This window comes from Accipiter gentilis, chromosome 24 (assembly GCF_929443795.1).
Source record: "Accipiter gentilis chromosome 24, bAccGen1.1, whole genome shotgun sequence".
NCBI lineage: Eukaryota > Metazoa > Chordata > Aves > Accipitriformes > Accipitridae > Astur > Astur gentilis.
Window position 1 is genome coordinate 2,023,745 of NC_064903.1, and position 12,090 is coordinate 2,035,834.

Genomic DNA, 12,090 nt, shown 5'->3' on the forward strand with positions numbered 1-12,090 from the left:
AGTGGACTGTGAGCCTAAAATGGAAGCTGCCAGTCATACTATTACTGCCTTGTCTTGGTAAAGTGACTCAGCCCTCACCTAACCTTTGGGTTAGTTCTAGTTTTGTAGAGCTGTTTTTACAAGTCTGGGTTCTCCAAGCTAACAGGACCTCTAGCTCAGACAATCACCCCTTGCCAGGTTTCTTCCCCTCCTGGTTCATGTCTGATGCAGCATCCCACTGGATCCAGGCCCAATAATTCAGCAACCTGATGGAGCAATCCGCTAGGAAATTCATCCCCTGGCATTCGATGACTCAAGTTCTGCTCTTTGTGGTTAAAGATACCAGTGCTAATGCTCTTCTATAAAGCTACAGCCTTTAATTATGTGGTTATCCATGTGTCAAGCTCATTGCAAAGCCCTCGTAGACTCATTCATATGTAGAGGAGCTGGCAAAACCACCAGGTTTCCCTGGCAGAGCCTACAGCGCACTTCAGGAGAGCAAGCTGATCTCACCCCACACCCTGCACGCTTGAGCCGAGGGTTTTACAGCTCTGAACTATGTCACTGGAGTGCAATGGGCCAAAGTCATCCTTGCTGCAACTTCATTGCTCTTAACAAAGCTGGATGGGACCCAAGAGATTTCCTCGCCCTTTGCAGTGAAACCTATCACCTCTGCTTCCAGCTAATTCAAAGAACCTTTGCACCTCCGCAAGCCATACTGGCAACGCATGGGTAAGCTGGCTTCCACCCAAATACAGGTACGTGCCACAGATACACTCTCCTCTACAAAGGTAGAAGCTCGGAGCAGCTGGACTTGGAAGTGCTACACTGCACTGGGACCCTGTTTTCTACGCTGTGGTTGCTGTACTGGTGTGTGTACACATTGTGCTGTAAATCCTGTCTGTCCTCATCGAATGTGCAGGCCCTGAATAGTCCCTGCCCTCATTAAAGGAAGCTATGTCTTGCACTACAAGCTCACTTAGTGCCACATCCTCACTTAACTGCCTCTGCTCAAGGCAGCGCTGCCTCCAGCAACACCCCCCTCCCCATGCTCCAGTGAGGAAACCCTTGCTCAGGCATACCCTAAAGCTAAGGCATCAGTGGGAGGCAGGAAAGAGAATCAGAGACCCTCAACTCAGTCCTATGCTCCCTCCCCTGCAGCGTCCAGCTTGGGTTCCTGCCCGAGGGAGAACCACGTCACAGATTTGGAGCTGAACCCTTCGTGCTCCTGCCCTGTGCACCCACACTGGCATATTACTGTTACCCTTGGGAGTCAGCTTGCTCTAGGCAGTACCAGAGGCTCCGAATGCCGTACATACCTGAGCAATGAAATGACCCACTTGCCAGGAGTGGGGGCAGGGGGAAGGTGTTGGATGCCTTTTACTTCTACACTTCCCTTATCTCCGGCATTTAACTTTCTCACCTTCAGTTCCCAAGGGAAGGTCTCCACACACCACCCCCGCACCACCACCCCCTCCCCCCACCGCAACTCCAGTGGGTCCTTATATGGCAGCTGACCAGGCAGGTATATTAAATGTAGAAAGGCATGGAGGGCCCTAATTTCAGATCCAAAACCTGCATTCTCAGCCAGAGTTCCCCTGTCCACTGCCTGCCCTCCTCTTCGGTGTCTCCCAGCCTCCTTTTCTCTCATAACCACCCCTACCTGCAGGGCAAAGTCTTCTGCTCGTCATTCCATTACAGCCTGATAAATCCACTTCTGATCCTGAGCAGCCCCAGGGTCCTGGGGAAAGGGGGCGTTAAGGGGCAGCTGGTCAGCAGAGCAAAACCAACGGGCTTTCACCAGACAGGAAAGGATACCAGCCCTGTCCGGAGCTGCAGCCCCACTGACATGTGCAGGACCTGGAGGGTGAGGGCCCCACCCTGCTGGAATCCAGACTGACATAATGCTGCTGATTGTGTCACCGGTTCCACACCACCCCAAGGGCCCCAGCATTCTTCAAAGAGGGAGAAAGGGGCACTTTGCTTGTTTGTGGCCCAGAAACGCCTAGCAACCCTAGTCCGCTCTGGCACTGCTCACACTGGGTGCTGACACTTAATACCAAGCCATTTCCCTAAACACCTCCCAGCCAATGCTCTATCCAAAACCAACTCCTCCTCGGCCCACGGTCAGCACAATTGGGATGACTAAGTGCTGACACGTCTGGGTGGCATCCAACTCAAGTGTCCTGAGTGCAGGTGTCTCTATCTGGCTGTCACTCACAGCTCCTTTCACGGTCCCTGGGGATCCAGTTAATGGAGACACACAAGCCGCGAAGGAGTTAGCTAGCTACAGGGGCACCCGCCCGGGTGGCTTGCACAGATGGAGTGGGAGGAACGCACCCCAGCTGGCAGCGGGGGCAGAAGGAAGGAGCGGAGGTGCTGCCATGTCCTCCCCAGTGGATCTGGGTGGCGCACACTGGGGCGGGGAAGCCCCGGCTCAATCTTTTAGGGGCTTTAGCGGTACCTCTCACCAACGGGGGCCAGAAGCATGCCAAGAGGGAGGAATGAGGAAAGCGCTTCACCTCCAGAATGAGCGGCGGCATCCGCTGTTCCATCCTCATGGGGTGCAGCTGTGGGGCAGACAGGCCTGGGTTAGTAGGGCGGCCTCCCCTAGGCCACGACCACCCCCCTGCAGGCCTCCCCCAACCACCCCCGGCCATGAAGGACCTCACACACACACCCCCCCCCGGCTCCCCAGCACCTCAGAGCCCCCCCAGGGCCTCAAGCCGCCCACCCTGTCAGCCATTAGCTCCCCGCCGCCATCACCGCCACCCGGACACGGAGGCGAACCAACAGCACGGCAGGCCAGAGCGCCGCCTGCCGCCGCGTCACCCCCTGCTGGCCGGGAGGACCAGCAGGAACCCTGAAGTGGGTGGGGTGTTGCCCCGTTGTGGGCGGGGCCAGCCCTGAAGTGGGTGGGGTGTTGCCCCGTTGTGGGCGGGGCCAGCCCTGAAGTGGGTGGGGTGTTGCCCCGTTGTGGGCGGGGCCAGCCCTGAAGTGGGTGGGGTGGTGCCCCATTGTGGGCGGGGCCAGCACTGAAGTGGGTGGGGTGTTGCCCTGTTATGGGCGGGGCCAGCCCTGAAGTGGGTGGGGTGGTGCCCCGTTGTGGGCGGGGCCAGCCCCACCCTAGGCAGGGCTGGGCGGGAGCCATGTTTGATCTGGCCCTGTGGTTCGGGGGGGGGGGGGGGGGGGAATCCCCTCGGTCCCCCCCACCACAGCACAGGGGGAACCACCCGCTCCCACAGGCTCCCAAATCCAGGCTTTGCCTCCAGGAACAGGGGTTTTTGGTTGTTTTCTTCTTTTTTTTTTTTTTTGGTCTGTTTTTCCCATCCCGGAGCGGGGTGGGAGAAAGGACAGAGCAGCCCGCTGAGGGGACGAGCAAGGGACTCGGTTCCCAGCTCACCCAGCCAGTCCCCTCCTGCTTTTATGTCTGAATCCTCGCCGAGAGGCAGAGCGGGATCTGCCGCGCGCGGCGGTCGGAGCTTGCCCGAGGAGGGCGGCCGCTTGGTGAATCTGGGCAGCAGCTTGGCCTGGCTGCAAGGTTTGGGGAACTCTGGGCTTCTCACGGGGAAAGAAAAGAGAGCTGAGAAATACAGAGCTTTCCAAAGGAGGCTTTGAGGCATGGCACAAAGACCTTCAGAGATTTCCAGCCTAGTCAAACCAGTAAGTTGTCCCAGTTCCCATGGGGCTCCCATCTACAAAGGCTACCTTAGGGTAGGCAGAAACGTTCACGCTGTGTCCTGGGAACAGGCTGGAAACCACCGGAGCAGGCATCAAGGGCTGAGCCCGCAACACTCACTCACTCAAGTCACGCATGAGGGGTTTTTTGGTGCAGACCTGGGGCTGTGCAAAGCCCCAGCACACCCACCCTGGAACGGGCACCCACCACGAGGTGCTGCGATAGCCAGGAGACACCATGCTCAGGGCCTCAGGCACAACTCCTCTCCTCCACCCACAGGCCATGGCATCTGCAAGAACAAGGATACGAGAAGGTTTCCCGGGAAGAGCCTCAGCCGTGCCACCAGGGCTCGGACGGACCGTGCTTCCCACAGAAGGGTGGCAGCACCACAAGCTAGCTCCAGCCCCTCCGAGGTGAAGCTCTCAGCATCACACCACTGCCAGGCTCCTACAAACAGGGGATTTGGGGGAATCCCACCTCCTCAGGCACAGAGGCAGGTACCCCAGCCACTCCTGGCAGCAGAGTCCCCTTCAGCTAGCCTATTCCTGTGCTTTGCCATCTCCAAGGGAGAAAGACTTTGCCAGGACTTAAATCTCCTTTATCATTCCCCATATGCACTACAGCATGCTTGCAGATGTCTTGCATGCCTCTCTTCTCCTGCCTCGATTCCCCCCAGATATCCACAGAGGGCTGAGGTCTCTTCTCAGATCTCTCACCCAGACCTGGATCCTTTTTCCAAGGTCAGTCCTCCAGCACCAAGTAAAGGGGAAGTATTCTCTCCAAATCCCCAAACACTATTTATCTGCCTTCTGTGGGTTCAGTGTCAGCTTATGCCCCATTCTCATTCCACATCCTTCTGCAGCTGCTGCTGCCTGCTCACTTCCAGTGTGCATACTTTCTCCTCCACAGCCACCCTAACCTCTACTATTTCTCCAGTTCAACAAGATTGTAGTAAAGCCTTTTCTTGCCCTCCTAGTTTGGGGTCACGCACACATTGTCAGGCTGGTCAGTCAGGCCAGCAAGGGCTAGAAACCAGCCCAGGCTTCCCTCTTTCTCACAGAAAACCAGCAAAACCAACTCAATGGACTCAGTTTTCCCATTTTTTGAGCTGTTCTTCTTCTGGGAATTGCATCTAAATGGAGGACGTTCCTTGTGAGGCCATGATAGACCACAGAGCCACACAGCCTTGAGAGGACAGGTGCCAAACAGGCTGGGGATGCTGAGAGCTGCCATGCCTGGAGAGCCACTGGTCTCCACGTGGTCTCCATGCCTGGAGAGCCACTGGTCTGCACATGGTCTTCATGCCTGGAAGCACGAGGAGATGCTTAAACATGAAAGCTCCAGGTCAGAGTTACAAGGGTTTGGGGGTTGAAAGCTGTGTCTCATTCCATCGACTGGAATAAACAGCTTCAGAAGCACCTGCATACTTCAGCCAAGCTCCTTCGCAGGTAACGCTTGAGCCTGCAAGTGGTGGTCCAGCTGCTGGATCCCTCATTTTGGGATCAACCACACCAGGAGACCAATAAAACCCTCTGCTCTGCCAGCCATCTGCATTCAAGACCTGCCATGGTAAGCAGCACAAATACAAAGGAAGAAATTGAGGGCAAAGCGGGATCCACCAGGGGGAAGCCCCGTAGTCACTGGGTCTCTGCGGACGCCTTGGCTGCAGCCCTGCCTGGGGCAGCTCTGGAGAGGGCAGCTGAGGACGCTGCAGTGGGCTCACAGGAGACAGCGATGACCTGGAATGATCAGCCCATCCCTTCCTCCCTGTCTGCCAGCCAGAGGCAGTGAATTAACTGTTTTCTTGCCTTTTTTGAGAAGGACTAAACTTCTCACATAGCCAGGGAGCTCAGTTCATCTCAATACTGCAAGAAATACCCACCGTGACTTGATGGAGAAAGCCTCCAGGGCCTTCTAGCTGAAGAACCACTAGGTCTTTAGCAGGTTCAGTGGCCCAGTTTCCCCTACAGTCACTAGCAATGCCACCATTGCAGTCACTGGAGATGAGGATGAGATACGAGGTCTAGCAGCAGGCATGCCCCAGACTCCACCAACTGCATTGACAAGGGCTCCAGCAGCCGTCGTAGGAGTCACAGGTCAGTAGCTCAGGCAAAAAATGAGCAAAGGGGAAATACAGGCAAAGCAGACATCAATAAAACTTCTGTGAGTTTAGAGGTGTCCAAACTGGGATCTTTGGTTGGGCCAGGAAGGGAAAGCCAGTAAGAATAGCCTTTCATACAACAAAAGCACTGAACTCCTGTAGTATTTTCCCCTCAAAGTCATAGTATCTATTTCTGACCAGGGAGGAGGGTCTTTTCAACTTTCCACAGAAAAGCAAGCCAAAAAAAACCAAGCAGGAAAAGGAAAGGTGTTAGAACCAGCACTTTGTTCACTCCAGACAAGGCCATTGGGCACCAGTTTGTGTCACTGGACCAGCAGGACCGTGTTACACTCAGCACTGGCACATCCGAACCTGGGACCTGGCAATCGAAATTCCCTGGAGGGCAAGATAACCTCAGCAGCCTCTGAAAGAGATGTATGCTGTGAAGCACCCAGCACTGTGAAATCAGTAAAAACCCAGCCCTGCAAGCCAGTTGCTGGGTGAAGAAAGCAGACAATGAAGCCCTGCTTCCTCCAGAGTGGATTCTCCTGTGGCTGATAGCTGCTGACATGAGTCTTCCCCCTCTACCATCTGCCGATTTTCATAAATCCTGCAGGTACCTCCTGCCTCGGAGACCTCTCTCCCTCGTTCAGATGTTGTCAAAGGCAGGGTGAGGCATTATCAGGACATCGATCAATACAGGCAGAGTCCAAGACAAACATTTCTTGGGAGGACGTAGAAAAAAACGGCGCTTGAGCCAACCATGCCATTTCGCCAGCGATTAACCACGAGCATCATTAGAAGGGCACTAGGCACTGCAGGCTGTTGAGGCAGGAGGCGGGACGTGTCTTTCCCATGATTAAACGCTTTCTAATCTGAAGTTGATAAATAACAAACCGCCATAGAAACATCAGATGTTGTCACCACACGGGCAGCAGCGGAGAACAAGGAGAGAAATCAATGTTTGCTAAACAGGCAATGAGCTTGTAAAGTTGGCGGAGGGAGCGGCTTGGGGGGGGAAAAGGGCTCGGGGCAGGCGGCGGGGGGACTTTCTTCAGTATTTGGCGGCTTCGAGACCTGCGCTAGCCCTTGCCCTCCCCCCTGATCCTGCTCTGCAATGCTGGGAGGCATCAAGCCCGTTCCCCCCCTTCCCAGCTGGGTCTCAGGCTCTTGCTCACAGCCAGCCCTAGCCGCGACGCTGTGCTGGTCACCGATGCAAAGAGTTTTTGGGAGAGGGGTACAAGCAAAATGCCAGCTTCGCCCGTGCAGGTCAGCCAGGAGCACAACCGTTGTGATGTGGAGGTTCAAGGGACGGGGAGACGGCAGGGCACTTGCTCCAGGTGCAAGGGGGGGCCCCTCCTCGGGGCGAGGGACCCCCCCCGAGCACAGGCGTGTGTGGGACAACGGTTGTGCCTGTTGTCCGGGCCCTGGGATTATGCAGTACAGTCTCTTTCTCATACATGCACCTGCATGAAACTCCAGCCTCCAAGGGAATCGGCAAACAATGGGGAGGATAATCATCAATCAAAAACCATGGCAAGTACCTGGCAGTACCCCTTTAAAGGCACACATTATAAATAGACTGTATTTATATACAGATTTGGTTCAATATCAGCATTTATTGTCTCCTAGTTAAATATTGACCTGAGTAAATATTTGTTTCTCTGATCATTTGGTTTTGATATTGACCTCGATCGACGTTATTTTCTGTTTGTTCCTCAAGTCTTCTGGAACTCTCTGCAAAACGGGATTAGCAAAGAAACCCCCCAGGACTCTTCCTTTCAAGTACACACAGGGCCAAACGTTTGGCTGCTGTAAATAAGAAAGCACTGTTGCGGGCAGCAGAGCCAAACTCTGTGCTTATGTAGGTGGGTGCTGGGCTGCAGAAGGCCCCGGCTGGACTCCTCTACTTGCCCTGTCTCAAAGATGTTAGGAGCAGCTCCAAGAAACCAGTGCTGCCCTCAAAGCATTCAGCTGTGTCTGATTCCTCTTCACTAGCTTTGGCCACCAGGAAAGTGGGCATCTAAGCTGAAGTCTCTGTGCAAGCTCTCTCTGGAGTCCATGGAGAAGACTGCTAGAGGCAATCTATCCCACCAGCTTTCCATCTCGAAGCTGGCACACCTTTCCACCTACAAGAGCAGCTCCCGGAGCAGGACAAAGATATACCCTTTCTCCGGGTTTCTGCCTGGAGCTCATGGATGGCCCAGGAGCTGAGCCACACTCCTTTGGAGGGTTATTCTGCTACTGTTTTCTGCCCTTGTGTTCAAACTACCCAAAGTAATTCCCACCTCTCAGAAACAAGGAATTTTCTTGAGGCCAAGAGTCACCATCAGTGTGGTGTGGGCAGCTGGGAGGTTGGCTGGCCTCTGGCTGAGCCAGTAGGCAGCGACATTTCCAGCAGACTTGCTGACTCTGTTTGCTATTCCTTTCCCCTGACAACTGATAAAGACTCACTCAAAGGCAATCTACCTTGGTTATTTATCACAGAAATCATGCCACAGAAATCAGCAATGCCAAAGGCCAAAGAAACCAGGAGAAACACCCTCATCCAACTCCAAGGTCAAGTGCCTGGAAGAGGAGCAGTTTGGAGCAGCTGGGCTCCAGTGGGCTTTAAGAGAGCAAGCAGAAACTTTTCAAAAAATAAAGCCATAAATGGACTGAAAAATAACTAGCAGGGTAGACCTTGGAGACATCTCTGGCCCAGCTGCACCATCTCTAGGCTTTACTGAACACAGCGGCCATTCAGCCCACCTGGCCTGAGGCAGGTCTAGATGAGGGGGGGGGTCCCAGGTTGACATCAGAGCAGCTCCACACTGGTTTTCCCCTTTTGCAGAACTACCGAGCGCAACCTTGGCACTGGATGGAGCCCGAAGGTGGATGGGGAAACGGGGACAGCTTTCTCTCCTCACCTATTGCTCCCTGCTCTGCCCTGGCAGGACGGCAGCTCTCTTTAAGAGTGGGAAGGGAGGACGTGAGGACTTAAGGCAGCTTTCTATTTCTGAGCTGCTCTTGTTCAGCAAAGGCTGGGGTCAAGCCCCTCAAAGCCAGCCAGAAGCTTTCCGTCAAGCTAAGTGGGCACCCGCTGTTGGAGGCAGGAGGCTGAGCTAGGTAGACTTTTGGTGTGAGCTGGTACAGCCATTGGGATGGTTTTTCTGGAAAGGTGAAACGATCCAATGTTATTTCAATTCCTGGAAGATCAGGAGCCTTGGAGATACTTCAGCCCCAACCAAAACATGCAGGAGCTGAAGCGTTCCCCCAGTTTATGCATGCATATAATCAAAAGTTGAATTTGGATAGCTATGCAGCCCCTGGTGGTACCATCAACTAGAAGCAGGCTCACCTGCAGCTCCATTTCTCCTTCTCCGTTGCAGCCTCTGCTCCAGCACACCCTCTGCCCTGAATCCGAGAAGATGGAGGCTCTCAGATGTCACCGTTCCCCAGGATGACCTGGACAAATTTATCCACCTGTTTCTAACTACTGCATAGCCATAGGACAGTGGGCTTGTCCTGGAGACCCCCAGCTCCCCTCTGGTTACGCACCGGTGCCGTGGGTCCTGAACCGACTGTGACAAGGGAGAGGCTGTTAGAGCTCACAGGGAGCTTCCCCAACTGGGTTTTGGGTGGGATTCATTCCGCCTCACTCAAACCATCTAAAAGCTCACACTCATCACCTCGCCTCCTCCGAGGAGAAGAAAAGAAGCACATTCCCAGGGCAGGGTCTGACAAAGGCAGAGCAAGTCATCCGCTGCTTGCTGGGGCTTGTGAAGTCCTCCTGGCATTCAGCAAGTGATAAAACAGGCCAAAAAGCCTGTTCTTCCCAGTACAACATGCAAGGCAGACCCAATACCCCATGCACGCCTGTGAAAAGCGAGGTCAGGTTTCAGGTACAGACAGCAAATCCCACCATCCTTGTGGCCCTCAACTTCCTCGCCAAACCAGTTAGCAAAACAAAACAAACCAAACCCTAAGGCAGGTGAAAACACTGGGTTTGAACGAGTAGGTCTTTGGGGCAACTTCTTTCTTCCAGGCTTGCACGGTACCTAGCACAGGACAAGGCCAGGAAGATACTGCCAGAACCAGGGACCGAGGCAGATGCTGGAGCAGGTCCGCCTGCTGCAGCCCCTTCTGCCGTGCATGCTGCCCTATGTTTTTCCCAGCATCTGTGCTGCTAGGACAACCCTTCTGTTAGCCTGAGAGCAGAAAGCCTCGAAGAGTTTCCTCAAGATCCATTCCCTCCCGCTTAAACCCTCTCTTTCCATATTTTCCCTGTATAGAAATGAATTGCCGATTGCTGTTAATTAAGGGAGACCGATTACGGCACAGGCCGGTAACAGGTAGTTGATAGTTCCCGTGGAGAAGGCACCGAGCCCTGGAGAAGCTCCAGCCAGAGTATTTTGGAGCCTGGGCTTTGCCAGCCCCTGGGAAACACAAGGGCTGTGACACTCGTCGTGTCGCAGAGGTAACGTCAAACAGTCAGCCAAGCTGCTGATTTTGAGTTCTCCCAAAAGCACGACGCAGAACCACAAAACCACCAAATGTTGAAAGTTGCTCAGAATGAAGCGTTATGTTCTAAAACGACAGCATTTTGAATGATCAGTTGGGAAGGGGAGATGCCCCAATTTTTGCATTCAATTTAACAAACTTGGGTCATTTCCACATTTTAGAAAACACCATCAAACCTTGTATTCATTGCAAGAAGGATTTTCATTTAACTATATTCAGCCACCCCTGGGTTCAGCTCCCTAAACTGTCCTTGAGGAGCAGCAGAATGGAAAATGATAATGTTATACAGGCAGCATTAAAACGATGGGCTGAATTGGCTGGTGAGCAGGTACCCACATATCTCAGCCCTCTCCAGGATGGGTTCAGATTCATGACACAAATTACCTTAGATATGATAGACGTGATATTACAGATGGATAATATTGTTTTCTCCTGCGAGTGATAAGTACCTGTGTTTTCAGACCAGCTGTACTGGGACCAATTTCTTGCCATTCTCTTCTCCTGCTTGTACTGGAAATACTACAAAGAGCAAGGTCATGAAATGCATTTTAATACTTGCAAATCCTGTCCTTGGTGGAAACCTGAAGGTCCCCATCACATTAAAAAAAAATTAAAAAATAATAATTTTCAAAGAATTCTCCAAGCATTTCTGAACTTAATGAAAGATTCTTTGTTTGAGTTTCAATCTGAGCTTGGAAGGGGCTGAACCTCTTTGATGTGGTAAACAGCCCATGGGGTTTTTTTGAGAGTTTTCATGCTAGCTCAAGTTCTGAGAACATCTGAATTGTAAACATTAGTTATCCAATCCCCAAACACCAACTGTACCCTGTGACTCATGTAATTCACCAATGGAGCACAAGAAAAGCAAATATTCTAATCAAGGGGCTCAGCTAACAAGACGGTTGTAAGTGTGATTATTTGCAGTGGATGGGTTAGATAAAAGAACTCACTGGACCAGAGAAAGAGAACAAAATAGCGTAGGTAGCTGACCAAACAGGTTTGAGAGGGGAAAATTCACAGTTGATGATGCACCGGCCAGAAATGCATTACCCTAGACCTTCGTGAGTAATTTCAGATGACTGTGTTTGCTTCCCACACCGTTCAGGAAGAGTGATAAAGGGAAATCCGATGCATTTATTATGGAGTTGGAGTCCCCTGCTCATTTCCTCCCTTAAATACCTGCCTTCTCGGTGTTCAAAAAAAAAAAATTTAAAAAAAAAAAAAAACAAACAACCCCACAACATGCTTTTCTAGCTAATTTGCAACCTCTCCCATGTCAGCAAGTGGAAAACAGGCTCCGGCGAGGGCTGCACAGGAGGACAAGGAAAAGCACACCTGTAATCCTTTTCTTTCTCGGCGCTGTCCCTTTCTCTCGCTCCCCACCTTGCCGAGCCAAACTTCCCCCAAGCAGAACAATCAGCCTTTGTACCACCCGCACAAAGCCATTGTGCTCCAGCAAGCTCAAAGTTCGGCCAAGCCGTTTCATCCTACACCTTGTCTGCTTCCAGCAGCGCTTGCATGCGCACCCCCCCCACACACACGGGGAAGTCTGTGGGTTTGGGGAATTAAGAAAAATAAAACAACAAACGTGGTGGCTGAGATCCCCCAAATTTCCCGGTCTTTGGCTCAGTCGTAACACTGGTTTTGTCCCAAGCCTGCTGCGCAGTAGCAAGCTCCGCGCTGACTTTGGACCTTCTCCCACGACAGGATCTGGTCTGCGACGAGACCACCACCACCCCCCGGACGCAGGGCTGCGGCGGGCGGGCGCCCTGCCTGGGGACTGTCCACGAGGGTCTTCCTGCAAGAGCAGAGGGACAAATTCATCCTT

General features: G+C 52.9%; 1 protein-coding gene across 6 annotated transcripts in view; it reads right to left on the bottom strand.

Annotated features, from left to right (window-relative positions):
- Positions 1-12,090, bottom strand: part of LOC126050211 (Krueppel-like factor 5) — a 39,974-nt gene that overhangs the window by 11,454 nt on the left and 16,430 nt on the right. For 4 of the 6 annotated variants that reach the window (XR_007509458.1, XM_049827800.1, XM_049827797.1 and 1 more), the window contains exon 2: positions 2,502-2,549. Coding sequence is in view for 5 of the 6 variants with exons in the window: in XM_049827797.1 (XP_049683754.1) it covers positions 2,502-2,549 (48 nt within the window). In the remaining variant the exon portion in view is untranslated. Of the gene's footprint in view, positions 1-2,501; positions 2,550-2,713; positions 2,754-3,865; positions 3,963-12,090 lie in introns of those variants that run through there. The other 2 variants (XM_049827802.1, XM_049827798.1) reach the window with 2 other exon arrangements.